The following is a 26,529-nucleotide window of genomic DNA, read 5'->3' as shown; positions in this document are numbered from 1 at the left end:
CTCCCCCTCCTGACTCCTCTTTGCATGCGGATATGTAGGGTCATCTGAATAATCCTCAGATGACCCGACACCTCTGTGGGAATGAAATGTGGTTGCGTGTGCATTTGTGCCCATGCGTGTGTGTGTGCATCAGAGCCAGTAAACTGACACAACGCAACGCATGACTGATCAAAGTGTGCGGGAATAATGTCTACTTTCCATTTGAATAGCTTTTCCACTTGTCTGTAAGGCAAAGAATTAGGGGAGTGAAGTTTCACTTTGTCCCTAATCCTCCCCTCATCGTTTCCTCCTGTCTGGTGTTTGCTTTTACCGTCTCCTGTGAATGTCAAACACTTACAGAATTTAACATTTACAATTCTCTCACAAACGGAATTATCTTTTCATTATCACTTTAACCAAGCTGTCTGAAACTATTTTTATTTTTTTTTGGCCAAGGAGGAACCGTGAGGGCCTTCTATGCCTTCAGAGAAGGCCTAAGGATTTATAAAATAATTGTTTTAAACTATAAATGTCGTTTGAATTTATATTTCATATTTTCAATACTATTTCAATTGTATTCTAATTTTATTTTTAAATGATATTCTGATTAAATCTCTTCAATTTGTGTTGGAAAGGGTTAACACTGAAAATATGTTTTTAACCTACATTCATACAGTTTCTTTACTGTGTCCAGTTTGCTAATTATCCCCGAAAGGAAAGCTAGACAGTCAAGGAGGATTTTTTTTGTTGTTGCACATTTTGACATTGAGGAAAAAATGAATTGTCAATATGGCCCTCCGGACATTGTTGAAGACCAAATGCAGCCCCCGTGAGAATTTGTTTGACACCCCTGAGCTATATAGAAGGCATGTGCCATTCAATTTATAAGGGCCTTCTCGAAGGCCAAAATAGCGAACAGTAGTTTTCCGACATTCTAGCTAGCCAGCTTTTATTGTAAGCTAGTAAAAAGTGTGTAGCGGCTGCAGCAGCTGTTATCGAAAAAGATGTTGCTAAATTGTTAGATTCGCCTTCTCAAGATTAACTTTAAACAAATTAAGTTTCAAATGATTATCATCTGGTGAGTGGAACCGTGTTTTTTATTGCAGCTCGATTACTGTTGGTAGCTATCTCTGAAAATAGATTGTGTGTGTGAAACATTGTTCCACTTAAACTTTAGATCACCGGTTAGGCTACTTGATGTGTTAAATGTGAAAAATATGTTTGCAAATGGAAGTAATAGTTTCACATTTCGATTGGGAAATGCTTAGTCTAATGGTTGTGTTTTTGTATTATGTGATTGGGACCTACTGGCTTATGTCTGAGTGAATGGCCTGCTTATCTTTCAACTTCATGCGGTGTGTGACTACTGTCTTTCTATCGACAATATGTGTTTTACGAAAAGTCTGCTCTCCTACATGGTGATAGTGATGGCATTAGGCTACCATAGGTTGTGTAAGCTGTGTGGTTGTTGTTGCTGGTAGCATTATCCGTGCGGGTGCTGTGTCTGAGTGGAAGCCAGTAGCATGGATCAGCCTCAGGCCTTTTTTATTCAGTTGGGCGCATCAAGTGGTGTTATGTTCCTGTTATTTTACTTGATTTTTGAGTTTGGTACAATGTGTTGGAAGATTTTCTTTCGACACTTTTTGTTGTAGGTAGAACCATTTGGGGTTCCATGTGGAACCCTCTGTGGAAAGGGTTCTAAGTGGGACCCAAAATGGTTCTTCTTGGAACCAAAAGGGTTCTACCAGGAACCAACAAAGGTATTCCAAAGGATTCTCCTATTGGGACAGCCAAACAACACTTTTAGGTTCTAGATAGCACCTTAATTTCTAAGAGTGTAGGTCCAATAGCCAATGTTCCCAACTGATTTACGTCATGCAGGTAAAGTGTGCAGTGAAACTTTTGAGAAGGAAGTGATGTCACTATTACCACAGACTCTTTGCTGTAGGGGCCGATTCCAATTTAGGAAATTATGCCTTTCTTACGCTCGCCTTTCCTACTCACAGGAGTTGGTATTCAGACTTACGTTGTGCAGGTGCGTAACGGGCTTTGAAGGCGTGGTTCCCTTGCGCCCCCTGAATAAATGTAATTCAACCTCTGAAAACCCTCCCACTTGCTGGCCAACAGATTTTGTCGTGGACTTTTCATTCAATAATTTGAAGGCATTACATTCCAGGCCAGAGAGATCAAGATATCCCAACTGGCGGATGACACCTCACTTAAAAAAAAAAATGTGTCTCAAGCTAGATTAGCATTGGATATCGTGAAGCAGTTCTCCAAAATCTCAGGTTTGGCATTAAATCTTTCCAAATGTGAGACGTTTGTTTTGAAAGGAGCTGTCAATCCAGCAGATTGTAACATCTCTGAAAAATATACTGTAACCTACCTTGGTGTAAAGATCACCAAAAATCTTAAGGCTATGAATGATCTTAATTTGAACCCTGTAACTGAATCTGTCAAAAACAAATTATCCTCACGGTTAGGGAGGGATTTAAGTCTTCAAGGAAGGGTGCTTTTATCCAAAGCTGAGGGGCTATCTCGTGCATCCTATTGATATTCCCAAATCAACTTGCTGTACCTTAGATAGGCTTTTGTACAACTTCATATGGAAAAACAAGCCACATAAGATAAAGAGATGTTATCACCAACAGGGTTTGTGATGGCGGTCTAAATGTCTTTGATATCTGATTGAAGAGAGTGAAATCTAAGGTCAACTGGATTAAAAGATGCATAAAAAATCCTCACAGTTTCTGGAATATTATACCTCATTATGTTTTTCAGAAGCTCGGAGGGCTTAATTTTTTACTACAATGTCCATATATTGTGGGTAAACTTCCTGTGAAACTGGCACATTTTCACAAGCAGGCTTTAATGTGCTGGGCTTTGTTGTATAAACACAACTTTTCACCTCATAAATGTTTTATATGGAACAATGGGTCGATATTATATAGAAACAAGATGTTATTTAACCATAAATGGTTCTCGAAAAACATTGTCCTTGTCAGCCAATTAGTTAATATTAGTGGGAATCTATTTACACGGAGAGAATTTATGGAAAGATACAACTTTGAGGTTTCAACCAAGGAATATGACACTGTTATTAAAGCTATACCTAGTGGAATAAAAACTTTACTTCAGAATAATACATATCTTGGAATATCTCCGATTGTAAGCGATATTCAGGTGAATGGCATTGGTCTACTAGATACGAAATTCAACAATTGTTTATTAAGGGATATTTTCTACAGGAAGTCTATTCCCTCTGCGATATTCTGTTGGGATTCATCGTTTGATGTAAACTGGCGCCGTGCTTGGCTCACTCCACACAAATTTATGGTGACCAATAAAGTAAAGGAGATCTCCTTTCAGATAATCCATAGATTCTATCCGTGTAATAGCTTGATTTCTAAATATATACTTGATGTTACCAGTGAATGCAGTTTTTGTGAACTAGAAATGGAATCTATTGAACACTTATTCTGTAATTGTTTATATAGTGAAGTGTTCTGGACTGATATAAAAATACATCTTGGCCTCAAATTGCATACAACCATTGAAATTTCAAAGTTTGACATATTATTTTACTACACTGATTACACAATTGAACGTGAGTATGTCATAAATCTCTTTTATTAGGAAAATATTTCATACACAAATCAAAATTTATGAAGAAAAAGCCTCTTTTCTTAATTTTTTTATCTGATTTGGAAAACTATTTAGTCTTTAAAACGTATACAAAATGTCAAAATGTATTCGCTATATGTCTGTATTTGATTTGATATAATGTGGAATATTTTTCTTCTTCTTTTTCTCTCATTTCTTTGGAATCCCTCTGGCTGTTATGTTTGTTTTGCATGTTCCTGTTAAAATAAAATAAAAATTAAAAAAATAAAAATTATAAAAAAAATAAGTTTTCATTCAATGCGGTTGTCAGTACATTTATCTTAAACCATCCCTTTAAATATGGTGTACCTCTAATTAGAATTTTGTCGACAGATTAGAATACATTGAGAGAACAGGTTAATTAAGAAAATAGGGATCAATGAAAGTAATCCATCTAAATATATGCATATTAGTTTCCGTTTCAGCACCAACTGGTAGATGTAAAAAATACTCCGATTTTGTAGATTATTTAGGCACATTTTAGGGTTAGGAAAGTACTGTATGTATGAATCATTAAAGAAAAATGTTTGGAGCGCCTTTACGCACAAAATATATTGATGGATTCAAAATACAGTGGTATGATTCATCCTGAATGTTGTCATATTCAAGTTCAATCCATTAAATATTGGAAGGTGGAAAGAATTGTACAATAAGGGTGGTCCTATAAATCTACCCTAATTTTCACTAATCATGGAACTGTATGACAAAGGTCCATTCGTTGTGAACTGATTTTCAGTTTGCTTCCATATGGCTGGTTTCGCATTCATCTCCAGGGATCATAAGGAATAATCATTTAAAACAATTGCTATGTATTTACAATCCCCTTCTCCAAAACGGATTACTAATTTACCTAGCTCATATCAATAGCTCTTATCAATGTATAAATTACAGTGCATAGAGAATGCTGTTATTTCTATAAGAAAGTAGATGCTTTTCCCACGTGAAACCGGCAGGTTCGCTCAACCTTAAGTCATGGTTTCCTTACTAAATGTGGTGGAATTATGAGGGAATGAAATCAAGGTCAGAATACGGTTTATCTGTAGACACACCACCGCCACACCTTAATTTCTTAATTCTCCACCCCAAATGAATAGCGGGTAAATAGCATGCTATTCTCATGCTTAAATTCAAGGTCAGAATACGCGTTGAGAGAAAAGTGCATACAAAGGGAACAACGTTCCATTTACGCACGCTTAAATCAGATCGGAATCGGAGCCTAGATAGTTTAAGGATGAAGACTGTTATTTGGTTCAACATTGTGGTCAATGCCCAGAATGGATTCTTAAAGGTTAGGCTTGGATGAATCCCGGGGTAAACAGACAGCTGTGTGGGGTTCATGAGTCTCCACGATTATAAACCATATCTGTTAATCCTTTCCATTTATAATTGCCACACAGCCTTTCTCTCTCTCTCTCGCTGCACATGGTTAACTACTTATATGTTGACTGCAGAGGTTTTGCTGCGTAAATAACTGCATATTAGATCCAGTATCCCCTTATGCTGCATTATAATATACAGCTGGATGTGACATTATGTTCTCTTTCATGGAGATTATGATTTCTCTCATGGATTAAGCTTGTCTCTGACTGACACACTCATTATGGTAGCAGTCCAAATACAGAGTCCGTCCCCAAAAAGCATCATTTTGTTCATGGTATTGTAAAAATAATAATACCGATATTGTGGTATAGTACTGATATTGTGCATTATATATATATATATATATATATATATATATATATATATATATATATATATATATATATGTATTTTAGACCCATGTATACCCATGTAAACATGTGTGATACTTCGATAGGACAGAAGGCATGTGCAGAAACAAGACAAAGATAACACAACAAGTACAGTTTGTCAGTGGCTACCAACCTTAGACCTGGATGATCTACACACGGTGTGCAGGCATTTTTTCAACACTAAAACATGCGATTCGACTTACAGTTAAGACATTGTTGGTTCTAGGTTGAGAAAAAGCCTGAGTACCTTGTAGCTCTCCAGGACCAGGGTTGGTTATCACGGGTGTTACTGTATAAGCTTGCATAAAAGGGAAGCTATATTTATTCAAAGCCAAGCTTACAGATTGAGGAAGAGAAGGAAAAAGAACGAATGACAGGCATAGACATGCAACATCACTGACAGAAGCCTTAAAGATTAATCTACATTTTTTCATAATCCACAGTTGGCTACCAGATACGGAACTTGCAGTTCTGTGTCCAATGTACAGTCAATGTGTGATCGACAAGGATGAGTATATCAACAAAGAGCAGATGAGGAAATAGTGAAAACCCATTTCAAGTACTTAACACCTAAAATTGTAACTCTTAAGCAGGCAATATTCTCAACAATCTCCAAGTCATTCTTTCTGGGAAGTAATGACGAACGCTGAGCTACTCAATGAACTATTCTATTCAGCTATTCATTCCTTTTTTGTGAATTACTGATTGCTGAGCTGCGTGCTCCAATATTCCCTCTAGTGGATTGCCCATTTTGTCAGAACATAAATAGGAATGTGGAGAGAGAGAAGTTGAGAAGAAATAGGAAACGGAGGGATGGATGTAATCCAGTCTCAGGCTGAGTGAGGGGGACCAGAAGGAGGAGAAGGAGGGAGGAAAGTCATCCAGTCTCCGGCTGAGTGAGGGGGACCAGAAGGAGGAGAAGGAGGGAGGAAAGTCATCCAGTCTCAGGCTGAGTGAGGGGGACCAGAAGGAGGAGAAGGAGGGAGGAAAGTCATCCAGTCTCAGGCTGAGTGAGGGGGACCAGAAGGAGGAGAAGGAGGGAGGAAAGTCATCCAGTCTCAGGCTGAGTGAGGGGGACCAGAAGGAGGAGAAGGAGGGAGGAAAGTCATCCAGTCTCAGGCTGAGTGAGGGGGACCAGAAGGAGGAGAAGGAGGGAGGAAAGTCATCCAGTCTCAGGCTGAGTGAGGGGGACCAGAAGGAGGAGAAGGAGGGAGGAAAGTCATCCAGTCTCAGGCTGAGTGAGGGGGCCAGTGAGCTCCTCCTCCTCTCTCACCACTGGGAGCTGGCTGCTGCTGGCGCTGCGAGCCTCGACCTGCTCAGAGACTGTCGGGAGGGATGAAGTGTCTAGGAGCACTGGAGGGACAGGATGAAGAGGCAGACATGGAGAAGGATGAGGGGGAGGAAGAGAGGGAGGATAGAGTGGAAGACGAGTGTGAGGATAGAGAGTAGGAAGAGGAGGTCAGGGAGGATGAGGAGGAAAAGAGGGAGGATGAAGAGAAAGAGGATAGTGAAGAGGAAGAGAGAGAGGAACACAAGGAAGAGAGGAGGAAAGACAGGGTTTGGAGAGGAATGGTACAGGTAAAATGGAAGGGATAGGGTTGGAAGATGAAGGATTGAGGGAGGAAGAAGCCAAAGGGAAGGCATGAAAGTTAGAACAGTTGCAAAGGAGACAGACCCTGACATAGAAGAGGAAAAAGCTTTAATGTAAAGTCAATGAAACTTTGAATATCCTGTATTCATTAATCCAGAGTGTGTTTGTATCTCCAAGACTATATGTCTATGTTGACTCCATCTACATCTTCAGTCAGATAGGACAGGGAAAATATGGCACATTAAACAAATTCAAAACACCATTTGTATCCAGAGAGATTCAGACAGAGGTGTGTGATTTTGTGCTGCTTGTTATCCGTCGGAAATGAGAGAAAACATATCGTAGCTTCGAATGATTGGAAGTGATGACCATTAGCATAATATGATGAAATCTGAGAGAAACATCAAATGAATTAATACAAAAGCTGTCAGGGGCCCAGTCTTGTTAGTGTGCCAAGTCAAACAGCTATGATTCTCCTACTGTATAAACAGGCCTAGCAGGTGGTATTTCATTAATAGCATCCAGAACTCGCTCAGCAGTTGCCTGTCAGAGTAGTTCTTAGAGTAATGTAAGTAAATAAAGGATGCACACCTCGCACTTAATTTTCTCCTTGCTGTGGATTTATTTCACCAAGGAGAGATGAGTGTGACTTTTTTTCCATTTGTAAAGTTATAATGTAGTTCAAAGAGAGTAGGGACATTTGTCACAGGGAGAAAGGATGACTTAAAATGTACACCGCACCTGCCTCCTACGGACTTTGTCATAGAGAGTAGTAGGGATGTCGTAAAATGTACACCACAACTAACTCCTTAGGACTTTTGTCATGGGCAGAAGGTATTTTCTATAATGTGCACCATAGTATTCTTGAGGAGATTCTGAGAGGAGCTTTAGCCTACTTACCTCCTGGGATCTCTGTGAGCTCGTTGAGAGGAGGCACTGTCTCCAGTGTGTTGGCGTAGTCCTTAGCTGCTACTCTCTGAGCATGTCGCGCCTCAATCTCCTTCTTCGTCCTGGGGATACGGCATTTGAAGATGCAGCATAGGGTGATGACTTACAAATGGAGAAAGAGGGAGACAAAGAGAGAAAGATAAAATATAATAGTATTTTCTATGTGGAATGTTATGTGTTTCTGATGTACATCTGAAGACATTTTGAATTAGACACTACTCAACTGTGTTACATTACAGCTATTATATAACTGTATAAGTGACACTTCATTATCCGCTGTTATCAGACTATTTTCCTTTTTGTTGATTTGGGCTCTGTCATGACATGGTAAACTATTACTGTATAGATGTCTAATGGATTATCACTAAACTAGAATGCCATCTTTGTCTTGTGAAGTGTAATTGCTGTCCTCCACCTCTTATTGAACCATGCATCATGTGGTTTGATAAAAAATCACAAACAGACGATGCCATTACCATTTGGAACCCTCCCTCATAGTAACCACCATGACAGTTCAGCGCATATAATATTACAGGACCATGGTATTTATTTTACCTTTATTTTAGCGGAGTCCCATTGAGACCAACGTCTCTTTAGCCAAGTAAAACTCAACTCCACACATTGTCCCGTGTAATTGAGTACTGTTCTTGGGTGCTGAAATCCATAGTATTTATAAATTATAATGTTTTACTTTTACCCTTTTTCTCCCCAATTTCATGGAATCCAATTGGTAGTTACAGTCTTGTCTCATCGCTGCAACTCCCATACGGACTCAGGAGAGGCGAAGGTCGAGAGCTGTGCATCCTCCGAAACACAAACCAACCAAGCTGCACTGCTTCTTGACACAATGCCCACCAGCCGCACCAATGTGTCGGAGGAAACAGCGTACACCTGGTGACCGTGTCAGTGTGTACTGAGCCCGGCCCGCCACAGGAGTCGCTAGTGCACGATGGGACAAGAACATCCCTGCCAGCCAAACCCTCCCCTAACCCGGACGACTCTGGGACAATTTTGCGCCGATCCATGGGTCTCCCGGTTGTGGCCAGCTGCGACAGAGTCTGGACTCAAACCCAGAATCTCTAGTGGCACACACCACTGCGTCACTCGGGAGGCCTGAAATCCATTGTTTTTTATACAAACTTCTATGTGATGTAGGAGCTCCAGTCCGCCCACACTAGTTGCTGCTCAACTCTGTTGATGTGAAATACATCATGGAGTTCAGTTTAACTTGGCTAAGGTCTAAAGCCCTGCATCTCACAATTAAACAACAAATTACACATTCGCCTCTCCATGCATCATGCAATATATCTGTTCAGTATGCAAACCAGTTGGACCATAAAGCCAAATACTTTGCCTATCATAAGCATTCAACCCCCTTGAATTTCATCACATTTTGTGTTACAAAGTGGGATTAAAGTGGATTTAAATGTCATTTTTTGACAATGATCTACACGAAATATTCACTAATGTCAAAGTGGAAGAAAAATTCTAACATTTCTCTTAGATTAATGAAAACAAAACACTAATATACCCTTAATTAGATAACTATTCACCCCCCTGAGTCAATATGTGTTCAAAACACCTTTGGCAGCTAACTGCTTCTGTGAGTTGTGCAATATTTGCCCATTATTCTTGAAAAAAATCTTCAAGTTTGGTCAAGGTGTTGGGGATCAAGGCTAGACAGCAATTTTTAAGTCTTTCCATCGATTTTCAAGCAGATTTAAAACTGTAACTTCAAATGAAATGCTTTGTAACAACAGGTGAAGACAAAAAGTGAAATGCTGACTTACGGGTCCTTTTCCAACAATGAAAAGTTAAAGATAAAATATATAAACTACTGGTCAAAAGTTTTTTGTTTGTTGTTTCATCTGTACAAACAATAGTACGCAAGTATAAACACCATGGGACCACGCAGCCGTCATACCGCTCAGGAAGGAGACATGGTCTGTCTCCTAGAGATGAACGTACTTTGGTGCGAAAAGTGAAAATCAATCCCAGAACAACAGCAAAGGACCTTGTGAAGATGCTGGAGGAAACAGGTACAAAAGTATCTATATCCACAGTAAAACTAGTCCTATATCGACTTAACCTGAAATGCCGCTCAGCAAGGAAGAAGCCACTGCTCCAAAACCGCCATAAAAAAAAGCCAGACTACGGTTTGCAAGTGCACATGGGGACAAAGGTCGTACTTTTTGGAGAAATGTCCTCTGGTCTGATGAAACGAAAATAGAACTGTTTGGCCATAATGACCATCGTTATGTTTCGAGGAAAAAGGGGGACGCTTGCAAGCTGAACAACACCATCCCAACCATGGGAAGCTACCCAAAATGTTTGACCCAAGTTAAACAATTTAAAGGCAATGCTACTAAATACTAATTTAGTGTATGTAAACTTCTGACCCACTTGGAATGTGATGAAAGTAATAAAAGCTGAAATAAATCATTCTCTCTACTGTTATTCTGACATTTTACATTCTTAAAATAAAGGGGTGATCCTAACTGACCTAAGACAGGGAATTTTTACTAGGATTAAGTGTCAGGAATTGTGAGAAACTGAGTTTAAATGTATTTGGATAAGGTGTATGTAAACTTCCGACTTCAACTGTATATATATATATATACACAGAGTGACACGAGAAATAAATACACTGAATAATGAATAAAAATAATGAGTAAAAAAAGCAGGGAGTACCAGTACCGAGTCGATGTGTAGTGGTACGAGGTAATTGAGGTAGCTATGTACAGGTAGCGGTAAAGTGACTATGCAACAGGATAGATAATAAACATTAGCAGCAACGTATGTGGTGAGTGTGAAAGTATGTCTGTGTGTGTGACTGTGTGTGTGGTGTCAGTATGCTTGTCTGTGCGTGTTGTGTGTGTGTTTGGGCGTATGTGTGTGTTAGGTTGTCTATGTAAGTATGTGTGAGCGTGTGGGTAGAGTCCAGTGTGTGTGCATAGTCAGTGCAGGAGAGAGAGTGAAAAAATGTATGTGTTCAGGTGTGTATGTGTTTGTTGGGGTGTCAGTGTAAGTATTTGTGAGTGTGTTTTGTTAGAGTCCAGTGTGTGTGCATAGAGTCAGTGTAGGAGAGTTAATGCAAACATGGTCAATGCAGTTAATCCGGCTAGCCATTTGATTAGCTATTTAGCAATCTTGTTTAGCAGTCTTATGAATTGGGAGTAGAAGCTATTGAGGATCCCGTTGGTTCCAGACTTGGTGCACGATCAGCTCCTTTGTCTTGCTGACTTAGCCAAGCAGGAACATTCACTGTCTTCTTGGTAAGCAACTCCAATGTAGATGTGGCCTTGTGTTGTACAGTAGGTTATTGTCCTGCTTAAAGGTGAAATTCCTCTCACAGTGTCTGGTGTAAAGCAGACTGAAGCAGATTTTCCTCTAGGATTTTGCCGACGCTTAGCTCTCTCCCATTTATTTTTATCCTGAAATACTCCCCAGTCGTTGCCGATGTCAAGCAAACACATACAATGATGCAGCCACCACCATGCTTGAAAATAAGGTGGCAGTTACTCAGTGATGTATTCTGTTGGATTTGCACCAAACATAAGGCTTTGCATTTAGGCCAATAAGTACATTCCTTTCCCATGTTTTTTTGCATCATTACATTGGTCTCTTGTTGCATATAGGATGCATGTTTTAGATTATTTCTATTCTGTATAATTTTTTTCACTCTGTCATTTAGGAGTCACTACAATGTTTTTTTATCCATCCTCAGTTTTCTCCCATCACAGCCATTGAACTCTGTATCTGTTTTAAAATCACCAATGGCCTCATAGTGACATCCCTGAGAAGTTTCCATCCTGTCCTACAGCTCAGTTCAAAAGGAGGACTGTATCTTTGATGTGTCTGTGTAGTTTAATACATCATCCACAGCATAATTATTAACTTCAGGTTTCAAAGTTTCAAGTTCTACGTTTATTTGTCACGTGCACAGGATACAACAGCTGTAAAACAGTACAGTGAAATTCTTACCTTAAGAGCTCTTTCCCAACAATGTAATGATAGTAATAATAATATATACTGAGTGTACAAAACATTAAGAACAGCTTCCTAATATTGACTTGCTCCCCCTTTTGCCCTCTGAACAGCCTCAATTCGTAGGGGCATGGACTCTACAAGGTGTTGAAAGCAATCTACAGGGATGCTCGCCCATGTTGCAATTCTTCACACAAACCGGTGTGCCTGGCACCTACTACAATATTTCATTAAAAGGCACTTCAAGCTTTTGTCTTGCCCATTCACCCTCTGAATGGTAAACGTGCACAATGTCTTAGTTGTCTCAAGGCTTAAAAATCCTTCTTTAACCTGTTTCAGACGCCCAACAAGTCCTCAACTGGCAACTTCATTAAATAGTACCCACAAAACACCAGTCTCAATGTCAACAGTGAAGAAGCGACTCCGGGATGCTGGCCTTCTAGGCAGAGTTGCAAAGAAAAAGCCATATCTCAGACTGGCCAATAAAAAGAAAAGATTAAGATGAGCAAAAAAACACAGACACTGGACAGCGGAACTCTGCCTAGAAAGCCAGCATCCCGGAGTCGCCTCTTCACTGTTGACATTGAGACTGATGTTTTGCGGGTACTATTTAATGAAGCTGCCAGTTGAGGACTTGTGAGGCGTCTGTTTCTCAAACTAGACACTCTAATGTACTTGTCCTCTTGCTCAGTTGTGCACCGGGGCCTCCCACTCCTCTTTCTATTCTGGTTAGAGCCAGTTTGCGCTGTTCTGTGAAGGGAGTAGTACACAGCGTTGTATGAGATCTTCAGTTTCTTGGCTATTTCTCGCATGGAAAAGCTTTCATTTCTCAGATCAAGAATAGACTGACAAGTTTCAGAAGAAAGTTTTTTGTTTCTGGCCATTTTGAGCCTGTAATCGAACCCACAAATGCTGATGCTCCAGATAATCAACTAGTCTAAAGAAGGCCAGTGTTATTGCTTCTTTAAACAGGACAACAGTTTTCAGCTGTGCTAACATAATTGCAAAAGGGTTTTCTAATGATCAATTAGCCTTTTGAAATTATAAACTTGGATTAGCTAACACAACGTGCCATTGGAACACAGGAGTGATGGTTGCTGATAATGGGCCTCTGTACGCCTATGTATATATTCCATTAAAAAAATCTGCCATTTCCAGCTACAATAGTCATATACAACATTAACAATGTCTACACTGTATTTCTGATCAATTTGATGTTATTTTAATGGCCCAAAAATGTGCTTTTCTTTCAAAACAAGGACATTTATAAGTGACCCCAAACTTTTGAATGATAGTGTATATATTTTTTTAAGTACACAAAAGTGGGGCTTCCCGAGTGCCGCAGCGGTCTAAGGAACTGCATCACAGTGCTTGAGGTGTCACTACAGACCTGGGTTTGATCCCAAGCTGTGTCACAACCGGCCGTGATCGGGAGTCCCACAGGGCGGCGCACAATTGGCTCAACGTCGTCCAGGTTAGGGGAGGGTTTGGCCGAGGAGGCTTTACTTGGCTCTTCGCGCTCTAGCGACTCCTTGTGGCAGGCTGGGCGCCTGCAGGCTGACAACGGTCATCAGTTGAGTGGTGTTTCCCTTCAACACGTTGGTGCAGTTGGCTTCCGGGTTAAGCGGGCGGGTGTTAAGAAGCGTGGTTTGGCGGGTCATGTTTCGGAGCACACATGACTCGACCTTCGCCTATCCCTAGCCCGTTGGGGAGTTGCAGCGATGAGACAAGATTGTAATTGGATCGCAGTTGGATATAATGAAATTGGGGTCAAAAAAATTATTTAAAAAAAAAAAGAAAAGAAACAAACACAAGTGTGACAGTGAAGGTGTTTGTGCCAGAGTGGGCATAGAGCTGGTGTGGATAGTCTGTGGGAGATAGAGAGCAGCAGCTGTTAGCCATTTAACAGTCTTATTGCCAGGGGATAGAAGCTGTTTAGGAGTATGTTGCTCTGAGCATTGATGCTATGGAGTATGGAGAACAGTCAATGTTTTGGGTGGCTGGAGTGTTTGGCAATTCTTTGAGCCTTTCTCAGACACTGTCTGGCATGTACGTACTGGATGGCTTGAGAATCACCCCCAGTGATGCGCTGGGCCGTCCGCATCACCCTCTGTAGGGCCTTCCTGTTGAGGGCGGTGCAGTTGCCATACCAGATGGTAATACAACCAGTCAGGATGCTCTTTATGGTGCAGCTGTAAAACTTCCTGAGGATCTTTGGGGCCATGCCAAATAGTTGCAGCCTCCTGAGGGAGAAGAGGCTTGGTGTTGTTTTTTGTTGAAGCGTGCATAAAACGCATTGAGTTCATCTGGTAGAGAGACATTGTTGGGAAGATCACGGCTAGGTCTTCCTTTGTAATCCGTAATGGACTGTAGCCCTTGCCACATGCGTCAGGTGTTGGAGCCGGTGTAATCGGATTCCACCTTGTTCCTATATTGTCCTTCTGCCTGTTTGATGGCTCTGCAGAGGTCGTTGCGGGACTTCTTGTACGCATTCGTGTCCTCAGTCATAGCCTCTGGGTTGGCTGCGATAGCCCTGTGTGCAGTAGTTCTGTCCTTAAACGTATTGCATGCCTCTGTGTTAATCCAGGGCTTTTGGTTGTGGAGCAGTGAACCTTTACTGTGAGGACAACATTGGCGATACATTTCCTGATGAAGCTGGAGGTGGTTAGCTCGTCGATGCTCTCTACGGAGCGCCTCATGGGTACTTCCTGTTTGAGCTTTTGTTTGTAAACAGGAAGCAGGAGTATATTCAATGTGTTATTTGTTATTGTTACCCATCTTTTAACTTTCAATGCCTTTCTTCATGCGGCTTTCAACAAGTTGTTCGTATGGGGGACAGAGAAAAGAGTAGTCCTTAGAAAATCATTCAATCCCTATCATTTAATTTTTCAATCCCACTTTGTAATGCAACAAAATGTGAAAAGGGGTGTGGATACTTATGATACCCACTGTAGCTGAGCTGTGGCATTGTGCCTTAATTGACTGACTGACTAACTGACTGACTGACTAACTGACTGACTGACTGACTAACTGACTGACTGACTGACTGACTGACTAAATGACTGACTAACTGACTGACTGACTGACTAAATAACTGACTAATTGACTGACTGACTAACTGACTGACTAACTGACTGACTGACTGACTGACTGACTGACTGACTAAATGACTGACTAAATGACTGACTAACTGACTGACTGACTGACTAATTAACTGACTGACTAACTGACTGACTAACTGACTACCTGATTGACTAATTGACTGACTGGCTAACTGACTGACTAAATAACTGACTGACTGACTGACTGACTGATTGACTAACTGACTAACTAACTGACTGACTGACTGACTTACTGACTAGTTGCCTGACTGGCTGACTGACTAACCGACTGACTGACTGACTTACTGACTAACTGACTGGCTGACTGACTGATTAAACGACTGACTAACTAACTGACTAATTGACTGACTGACTGACTGACTGACTGACTGACTAAGTGACTGACTGACTAACTGACTGAATGATTGACTGACTGACTAATTCACTGACTGACTGACTGATGACTAACTAACTGCAGACTGACTGACTAACTAACTGACTAACTGACTGACTGACTGATTAACTGACTAACTGATTGACTGACTAACTGACTAACTGACTGACTGACTAACCGACTGACTAACCGACTGAGTGACTAACTGACTGACTAATTGACTGGCTGACTGACTGACTGACTGACATTGACTAACTGACGGACTAACTGGCTGACTGACTAACTAATTGACTAACTGATGGACTAACTAACTGGCTGACTAACTAACTAACTGACTGACTGACTAAATGATTGACTGACTGACTGACTGACTGACTAACTGGCTGACTAACTAACTTGCTGACTGACTAACTATCTAACTGACTGACTGACTGACTAACTGCAGACTGACTGACTGACTGACCAACCAACTGACTGACTAATTGACTGACTAACTGATTATCTGACTGACTGATTCACTGACTAATTGACTAACTGACTGACATTGACTAACTGATGGACTAACTGGCTGACTCACTAACTAACTAACTGACTAACTAACTGATGGACTAACTAACTGGCTGACTCACTAACTAACTAACTGACTAACTAACTGATGGACTAACTAACTGGCTGACTCACTAACTAACTAACTGACTAACTAACTGATGGACTAACTAACTGGGTGACTAACTAACTGATGGACTAACTAACTGGCTGAATGACTAAATTACTGACTGACTGACTGACTAACAGGCTGACTGACTAACTAGCTAACTGACTGACTGACTGACTACTGATTGACTAACTAACTAACTGACTAACTGACTGATGTATAATACATTTTATTAATGTGATTTATGTAAATAGAATTGGAAGGGAGAATTGATGTGAGGTTGATAGATACTTAAGTGAATATGTGTGAATATTCTCATCTCATAAATCATCTTGAATGAGTCTGGCACACGATTATGACAGGTCTGGAGAAATACTTACTGACTGCTAGAATAAACATAGAGAAGATGCCAATAACCTGCCATAACCGCAGTCCCCAGAACACGACTGTTTCTGAAGTGACTGGGTCTGGTTTCTTTGGGGGATCTGTCGGTAAAAGCTGAGGAAAAAGAGTCAAAATGTGCATTAGTTACTTATTGTGTAATCTAGACAGGTACTCTTCAAATCACTATGCAGTTTGAGGATCTTCATATAAATTAGTCTAATGCAAATTGAAAAAATACCGCAATGGAAGCAAATATCAATCTGATTGAGAGAATAATAGTTTTCGCTTCCTTTTAGTTTCTGAAGAGACATTGTGGAAAGACAACTGGAGGAAATACAGAATTGGAAAAAACAACCCACTGGGCACACACTGGTTGAATTTTCTATGAAATGATGTTGAACCAACATGGAATAGACATTGAATTGACGTCTGTGCCCAGTGGGAAGTTTATGTCACTGTGTGTTTAGGGAGAAAACAACAGGGAAGATAGGCTTGGAATAAAACCCTGAAAAATAGGATTTAGTAGATCATGCAGAATGTGGAACATGCCAGTCTGGTGTGACCCCTCATGACCCCTTCATATTCCGAATATCTCAATCAACCTTAGGCCACTTGTGAGAGCTACCAGCACATGCCTAAAAAAATCTAATCTGCCTCACAAATTGCCTCAAAAATAGAGAACAATGGGTTGAATCCCAACCACCTTTCACAGAAATAGAATGATGACTATCTGAATAAGAACAATTGAAAAAAACAAGAGCATTGAACAACAAGCAACAAAATAGACAAAGAGCAACTTTATGTTTGTCGTGTCATACCCAATCACTTTAAACACTAGAATGTGTATTAAGTATTTTTTTCCCCACCAATTTGTTATGTTATGTTGACTTAACCCAACTTTTGCTGAAAACTCAAGTTGGAAATAAGGCCCTGGAAAGCTACCGAATGCTGAGAAATACTGTAAGAACACAATGGAAACCAAATAATTGCCTCACTGAGTGAATGGCACTGATGGAGGAGAATGAATCACACATCTTGGCACAAAGAGTGAATGGAAGAAAACATTAAGCACTCTCCCCCTAATTAGAGGGATCCAAACACTGTTTGTTTGGTGGAGAGGAAAAGGGCACTTTTAAACTGAACATGCTCCTTCTTTAGTGTGACAACAATCTTAAGATATTGTTTTTGAGATATTGATATGATATGATTGGAAGCATGTTTTTTGCTGACTAAAAAGAGTCTCTAAAGTGTTGAAGGTTATAGTGTTAGTCTGAGTATTCGCATTTCAACACTTGTTTTTATTTCAGATAGGTCTTGAGAAAATGGGGGAATTCAGCGCTAGCTCATCTTTCCCTTGATCCTGACTCATCTCCCAGTACCTTCTGCTGAAAAACATCCCCACATCATGATGCTGCCACCAGCATACTTAACTGTAGGGATTGTGCCAGGTTTCCTCCAGACGTGACACATGGCATTCAGGCCAAAGAGTTCAATCTTGGTTTCATCAGACTAGAGAATCTTATTTCTCATGGCTTCCATCTGGGCACTCTACCATAAAGGCCTGATTGGTGGAGTGCTGCAGAGATGGTTGTCCTTATGGAAGGTTCTCCCATCTCCACAGAGGAACTCTGAAGCTTTATCAGAGTGACCATCGGGTTCTTGGTCACCTCACTGACCAAGGCCCTTCTCCCCCGATTGCTCAGTTTGGCCGGGCAGCCAGCTCAAGGAAGAGTCTTGTGGTTCCAAACTTCTTCCATTTAAGAATAATGGAGGCCACTGTGTTCTTGGGGACCTTCAATGCTGCAGAAATGTTTTGGTACCCTTCTCCAGATCTATGCCTCGACACAATCCTGTATCGGAGCTCTACGGACAATTCCTTCGACCTCATGGCTTGGTTTTTGCTCTGACATGCACTGTCAAATGTGGGACCTTATATAGACAGGTGTGTGCCTTTCCAAATCATGTTCATGTTCTTTTTTACACATTTGCAAAAATTTCTAAAAACCTGTTTTCGCTTTGTCAATATTGGGTATTGTTTCTAGATTGATGAGGAAAATGTTTTATTTAATCCATTTTAAAATAACGGTGTAATGTAGCAAAATGTGGAAAAAGGGAAGGAGTCTGAAGACTTTCCGAATGCACTATATATAAACTCTGGATTGCTGACGCTATGTATTATGTATGCTATTGAGAGGCTTTGAAGCCACCGGTCGGCCATATTGGCACTCCCCAGCAGGAGCAGTCCTCCATAGGAATGAATGGAATTCTACAGTATTTCAATTAATTCTTTCAAGGACCAAATTACATGTTTTTAAGTGTTTTTTTGTTGTAGTGGGGACAGTAGCGTTAGTAATCAAAAAGAATATACGTACTTTAAGGAGAAAAAAATATTTGTGCATTTTTTTATGTTTATCTCACATAATGCAATTTAAAAGTATGCATTAAGTTGTCTGTAATGCAATAGATGTGGCAAAAACGAATGCAGACATTAATAAATGCATTTCTATTTTTTCCAAAATAATTTTTTACAATGGTGTGATCAGTGCCATGATTGAGTCATGGTGGTTTCAACACAGCGCCCCCTATCAGTCAACTAGTGTGTATACAAATCATTGGTTTAATCTAGCCCCATAGTTCATGTCTACTGATAAATACGTGATGGGTCAGGACACGGACACTTATTATGTTTTCTGCCGTTGTAAATAATCTAATCTCACACTGAAATGGGAAGACGGTTTATAGAACAATACATCTGGGAAAAAGCCAAAACACTTACTTCAGATGACTGTCAAGCAAATGTGATTTTCATGTGAAAAATTACATTGTTTTTATTTAATTCAGAGTGCAATATTAGAAACATTCATAAGAGCACCTCCTCCCAGATGCCCACCTCACTGAGGCTAGGAAACACTGTCATCACCGATAAATCCACGATAATCGAGAATTTCAATAAGTATTTCTCTACGGCTGGCCACGCTTTCTTCCTGGCTACCCCAACCCTGGCCAACAGCTCCGCACCCCCCGCAGCTACTTGCCCAAGCCGTCCCAGCTTCTCCTTCACCCAAATCCAGATAGCAGATGTTCTGAAAGAGCTGCAAAATCTGGACCCGTACAATTCAGCTGGGCTAGACAATCTGGACCCTCTCTTTCTAAAATGATCCACCGCCATTGTTGCAACCCCTATTACCAGTCTGTTCAACCTCTATTTTGTATCGTCCGAGATCCCTAAAGATAGGAAAGCTTCCGCGGTGATCCCCCTCTTCAAAGGGGGTGACACTCTATGTCGCTCTTGCTGCTGGTGAGTCTCTGATCCACCTCTACGCAGATGACACCATTCTATGTACTTCTGGCCCTTCATTGGACACTGTGTTAACAACCCTCCAGACGAGCTTCAATGCCATACAACTCGCCTTCCGTGGCCTCCAACTGCTCTTAAATACAAGTAAAACTAAATGCATGCTCTTCAACCAATCGCTGCCTGCACCTGCCCGCCCGTCCAACATCACTACTCTGGACGGTTCTGACTTAGAACATGTGTACAACTACAAATACCTAGGTGTCTGGTTAGACTGTAAACTCTCCTTCCAGACACACATAAAACATCTCCAATCCAAAGTTAATTCTAGAATTGGCTTCCTATTTCACAACAAAGCATCCTTCACTCATGCTGCCAAACATACCCTTGTAAAACTAACCATCTTACCGATCCTCGACTTTGGCGATGTCATTTACAAAATAGCCTCCAACACCCTACTCAACAAATTGGATGCAGTCTATCACAGTGCCATCCGTTTTGTCACCAAAGCCCCATATACTACCCACCACTGCGACCTGTACGCTCTCGTTGGCTGGCCCTCGCTTCATACTCGTCGCCAAACCCACTGGCTCCAGGTCATCTATAAGACCCTGCTAGGTAAAGTCCCGCCTTATCTCTGCTCGCTGGTCACCATAGCTGCACCCACCCGTAGAACGCATTCACTTGTCACCCCCAAAGCCAATTCCTACTTTGACCGCCTCTCCTTCCACTTCTCTGCTGCCAATGACTGGAATGAACTACAAAAATCTCTGAAACGGGAAACACTTATCTCCCTCACTAGCTTTAAGCACCAATTGTCAGAGCAGCTCACAGATCACTGCACCTGTACATAGCCCATCTATAAATAGCCCAAACAACTACCCCTTCCCCTACTTTATTTATTTAGCTCCTTTGCACCCCAGTATTTTGACTTTGCACACTCATCTACTGTCAAATCTACCATTCCAGTGTTTTAATTGCTATATTGTATTTACTTCCCCACCATGGCCTATTTATTGCCTTTACCTCCCTTATCTCACCTCATTTGCTCACATTGTATATAGACTCATTTTTCTACTGTATTATTGACTGTATGTTTTTTTTACTCCATGTGTAACTCTGTGTTGTTATATGTCTCGAACTGCTTTGCTTTATCTTGGCCAAGTCGCAGTTGTAAATGAGAACTTGTTCTCAACTTGCCTACCTGGTTAAATAAAGGTGAAATAAAATAAAAAACAAAAATAAATAAATAAAATATTCCATGAGTAACTCTGTGTTGTTGTTTGTGTCGCACTGCTTTGCTTTATCTTGGCCAGGTCGCAGTTGTAAATGAGAACTTGTTCTCAACTGGCCTACTTGGTTAAATAAAGGTGAAATAAAAAAAATAAAAAAATAATTAATGGAAGAATAATATCCTTTCAGCAAAAAACCTTTTTTTGATTCAACTTGACAGGGAGGTAGTGAAGTATCTGTGCTTTTCCAATAATGACCAGGATGGAATATTACAGATGTGCATTTGACCAACGGTGCAAATTTCAGTGGTGGCTGGTGGCACTTTAAATGGGGAGGACAGGCTCATATTAATGGCTGGAACAGAATGAATGGAATGGTCTCAAACACATCAAACACCTGGTTTTCATGGGGTTGATACCATTCAATTCATTCACTCCATTCCATTAATTATTCCCTCACCAGCCTCCTTTGGGTGAAATGTAATATAACAGTCAATAAACAGGATGGGAACAATGTACAACTATGACATTATCAAAACATGGATTATTGTACATCTTGAAGCCATTGTTATTTATGTAGATGTGTTCTTTAGTATTTGGTGGATTGACCAACAAATAAAATCATATGTAGGAAATGACTCTGGGCCAAACTCTTCTAGACAGCATACATGCTGAAAGACCATTGCCTTGAGGTACTGTATATTTTATAAGAGAATTGTAATTCTTTGAATTGTTATGTAATTTTTCTCAGTATTTTTCACGACTTCCACCGAAGTCGGTCCCTTTCCTTGTTCGGGCGGCATTCGGCGGTTGAAGTCACCGGTCTTCTAGCTATCGCCGCTCCACCTTTCATTTTCCATTTGTTTTGTCTTGTTTTCCCGCACACCTGCTTCACATTCCTTCATCAGACTAAATGTATATTACCCTCTGTTTCCCCCATGTCTGTGTGTGGAATTGTTCTTTGTGTAGGGTGTTACGCTACAGGCTGGCTTGCGCTAGGTTTGTTTCAAACCTAGGTTTGTTTGTTTTGTTTAATCCGGTTCATGTTACCGTGGTTGTGCTTTGTGCTGCCTCGCCTGTGCCTTTGGGCCAGGGTGTATATTAAAGTTCTCCTGTTATCACCCATCTCTGCTCTCCTGCGCCTGACTTTCCGGCAACCAGTCACTCACCCCGTTACAGTATTATTGCCATGTTGTCTCTCATCTCAGTGTGACTGACAGTGGTGCGTCCGAAATGACACCCAATTCCCCATAATACAGTGCACTACCTTTGACCAAAGCCCATCTATTCCCTACATAGTGTATTACTTTTGACCAGGGCCCTAGGGCTCTGTACAGGGAATAGGGTTCCATTTCACACTCAGCCAGGGTCTTACAGGGCCGAGTGTTTGGCCTCAGTTGGGAGCTGCGTGTTAGAGCTGATTGGCTTTGGTGAGTCAGCATGTTAACAAGATGTCATGGGCCTAACCTTGTCTGACTTCTCAGCCAATCTCCAAATATCAGCAGTGTACCGTATGAGTATGTGTTCTATCTGCCAAGGCCATCAGCCTGTTGCCAAACCAAAAACTAATAATGGATTTTTGATGAAAATTGTTTGTAGCCTGACATGACTTTACTCCAGAGTGTAATGCCACTTTAGGGGGGGAAACAGATTGTAACTCTGCTGCCTTTAATTCAAAGTAGTGAATTCATAGTATTTCAACATGATTATGTAATGCTAAAATGTCTTTCTCGCTATCCTATTTGATGTGGTGGGATTAGTAGATGAGCCAGATAACTTTGGTAAACATATTGAGACAACTCAGAACCACTGGGAGAGTTGACTCTGGCTGCAGCTTGCAGTTGCTGTGGTTGTTGAATTTTTGATGTCAAACCTGATTCATGAAAGGCTTAGTTGAGATAATTCTGACTTTATGCCATAAAATGAACACACTCTTAACATATTTTTTTTCTAAGTAGAACCATACAGGGTTCTTTGGCTTGTCCCCATTGGGGAACCCTTTTTGGTGCTGGGTAGAACCCTTTGCAGAGGGTTCTATCCAGAACCCTCTATGTAGGGTCCTTCAAAGAATCCCCAGTATCCTCTATGAAAGGTTCTACTGAGAACCCTTTTATCTTAGGAGGATTCTTCCTAGAACCCTCTGTGAATGGTTCCACCAGCCTTATTAGCCTTAAAAATGTAATTAGTTATAACAATATATTACAAACTGTACATCATAAGGCCTTTCTTTGAGGGCCTAGTTATACCCTAACACAGTGGCTGTGGGTTCTCTATGGTGTATAGGTCAGAGCGTGACTCGGGGGTGTTCTAGTCATTATATTTCTATGTTGGTGTTTTAGTATGGTTCCCAATTAGAGGCAGCTGTTTATCATTGTCTCTGATTGGGGATCATACTTAAGTTGTCATTTGTTCCCACTTGCTTTATGTGATATTGTTTTGTATGAGTGTATTCAGCACCATGTAGTTCACATTCGTTGTATGTTTATTGTTTTTCGTTTAAGTTTTCACTGCAAATAAAGATGTGGAACTCAACACACGCTGCACCTTGGTCCGTCCATTATCACGACCGTGACAGTGGTGTTAGGAATCTCCTGGTTTACAGGCCACATCAGGCCTACAAGTCACATTATACTGGCTTATAAAGTGATGTGTAATTTCTATTAGAATCCAGCCAGAGTTAGGATATCCAACAAGTGGAAATGTTAATCACCCGCAAACTGCATTCAGAATGACTGCCAGGGTAGGGAAGGTTGAATACTGAGACTACCTCAATCATCTAAACTGGAACAACCATCTCAGTAACTGGTGCAATAAATCCAATTACTAACAGATGAAATTAAACAATTCATCAATCAACCAATCAATGTACTGTACATGCAAAAACACAGATACAGGTATTACAGTAAACAAACAATTCTGAAAATCTCCCTGCAATAGAGCATGCTGGGAAATATTATATATGGTTCTATGTATAACCCTTCATGCCTTCTAAATCATTCTTCTCTTCTAAAGAATCATCAAAGAACCCTTTCTTCCAAAAATAGTTATTATGATGTTAAAGGTTTTAGGTAGAACCCTTTACCTTACAAAAAACCCTTGTCTTCCATAAAGGGTTCTTCTGATCAAAACGGTTCTTGGTAGAATAACCCTATCCCTCCGCAAAGAACCCTTTTGGAACCCTTTTTTCTAAGAGTGTACATGAGAGAATATTCAAACTGAACCGGATGTCATTCTTCAAGCGAGTATACATCCCATGGGTATTGTAATTCAAATCATTTGGGATAGGTGTCATGTGCATGCTGGTTCTCTTTCCTTGTTATTATCTAAATGATAATAATTTTCCTCTAAGATTTACCATTATTTAGCTCCCTCTCTGAACATAATGAAATCTACCTCCTAAGTGAATGAAAATACACTGAGTATACAAAACATTAAGAACAAAACATTGAATCAACATGGAAAACTAATTGGATTTGAAAAAAGTTATCAACGTAAGGGAATTTAGTCTTTTTTTCACCCAATTTTTAATCTAAATCCAATGACATGGTGACATTTTTTGTTGGTTTCACAGTGAATTCAGGTTAGTTGACAACTTTACCAAATGTAAATCAAAACTAGATGCTGAAATGACATCTGTGCACAGTGGGTTATGATTGACCTTGTTCACCAAATTCCAATTTCATTACAATCAATAATATATTTTTTTAAATGGCTCATATTTATTCATGAATCCATGAATCAGTTTTTCCTACTGGATCTGTCACCTATTCTTTATTAAACTCTATACCAAAATCTTCTGAAATCAACATTTGAATATCAGAGACTGATAAATACAAATACATGGAGCGACCACCTTCGGAAAACTAGGAGAAAACTCTGGATCTATGGAAGCAAAGTCAGGGATATACATGAATATTAAAGCTACTCTGCCTCATCGGAGGGTTTCATCACTAACGCCCACCAACTACAAATGTTGCTGGCGCTGCTGGTGCAGCATATCAACACGGAAATGGTTCACCCGATCAGCAGGCTGGGTATCCATCAGCAATAACAGTGCATGTGTTGTCACTATATCAAGACGGACATTTCTAGAACTTTCATGTTTATTCTCTGATCTAGCATGGAATTGTGTTGCTTGTTTTGTACAACACCCTGTATGTGGTATAACATGGAGTCTCACATTTCAAAACAATGCATTAGCTCCCTTCTATATTCTGCCGTGGTGCTCTCAACTGCCTGCTACAGTATTTCATGTTTGATTCCGCTGCTTACGGCTTCACTCTCAGCTTTAGAAAATACAAATGGGGGAAAATGGCTATCACTACGTCTGTGCATGTTGCAACGGCCCGTCTTCGCCATGCTACTCTAGGAAGAACGCCACCACAAAGTATCCCATTACGACACATGTAGATTGACTATTGTCTAAGGGGCCGCCCAACACTATAGCTCTATAGAAAACAAGCCACATTCATTAATCACATGAAAACAAGCAACCAACCTATAAACAGGGGAGGGAGCGAGTGTGACAGACCTCCGTAAGCAGTAACCCGATGATGAGCCTCAACCAGTGGACAAAGACGTGTATGAACAAACACATTCTTACCTCTGGATCTGGGACCTGGGAGAATACAGTGGAGATGCAGGAGAGCAGCGCTGGCCCCAAGCCCAGCAGCACTGGCTGGAGAGGAGGACAGGAAGAAGGCCGTTCCCCGGCTGCCATTATTTTCCACTTTGCTTTCTCCCTGAAGGCTACAGCTCCTTGCCCCCTCTCTCCTCTCCTCTCTTCTGCCTGCCTGGCTGGGTGGCTGGGCTGGGTGGTTGCGCTGTAGGCTACCCTGGACAGGACCACAATGTCCTTGGATGATTGATGGTCAGAGAGGGGTGCTGAAGAGGAAAGAGGGCGTCCTCTCCTCTCATCTGGTGTACTGCCTCTGCCTCTCCTCCCCTGTTCTTCTTCCTCCCAACACAGAGCACCATAGACCACTATAACACATCACACTGTCTTCCTGTAGACAGCTCCACGAGCCACTAGCCAGCCCCTTCAGGTAGGGTCATTAATTAATGAATAGGACCGGTGTAGTTTACAGCCCATTCTGCCAGGAACGGGAGGTAGGGAGGTTATAACACTGCTCTGTCTGGGGAACAGGAGATAGGGAGGTTATAACACTGCTCTGTCTGGGGGACGGGAGATAGGGAGGTTATAACACTGCTCTGTCTGGGGGATGGGTGGTAGGTAGGTTATAACACTGCTCTGTCTGGGGGATGGGAGTTAGGGAGGTTATAACACTGCTGTGTCTGGGGGACGGGATCTAGGTAGGTTATAACACTGCTCTGTCTGGGGGATGGGAGTTAGGGAGGTTATAACACTGCTCTGTCTGGGGGATGGGAGTTAGGGAGGTTATAACACTGCTCTGTCTGGGGGACGGGAGATAGGGAGGTTATAACACTGCTCTGTCTGGGGAACGGGAGGTAGGGAGATTATAACACTGCACTGTCTAGGGTACGGGAGGTAGGTAGGTTATAACACTGCTCTGTCTGGGGATGGAAGG

The 26,529-nt window shown here is 41.1% G+C and overlaps 1 protein-coding gene across 1 annotated transcript; it reads right to left on the bottom strand.

The window, feature by feature from the left end:
* Window positions 1-5,697: 5,697 nt before the first annotated feature.
* Window positions 5,698-25,966, bottom strand: LOC106569331 (transmembrane inner ear expressed protein-like). The gene is made up of 4 exons (XM_014140570.2): window positions 25,584-25,966; window positions 16,450-16,567; window positions 7,885-8,034; window positions 5,698-6,746 (listed from the first exon to the last, which is right to left on the bottom strand). Exons 1-4 carry the CDS (start codon window positions 25,698-25,700, stop codon window positions 6,613-6,615), a joined length of 519 nt encoding a protein of 172 aa, XP_013996045.1. The 5' UTR covers window positions 25,701-25,966; the 3' UTR covers window positions 5,698-6,612.
* Window positions 25,967-26,529: the final 563 nt, after the last annotated feature.

Source organism: Salmo salar, chromosome 14 (genome assembly GCF_965601325.2).
Source record: "Salmo salar chromosome 14, fSalSal1, whole genome shotgun sequence".
NCBI lineage: Eukaryota > Metazoa > Chordata > Actinopteri > Salmoniformes > Salmonidae > Salmo > Salmo salar.
This window is presented reverse-complemented; position numbering and strand designations above follow the sequence as displayed.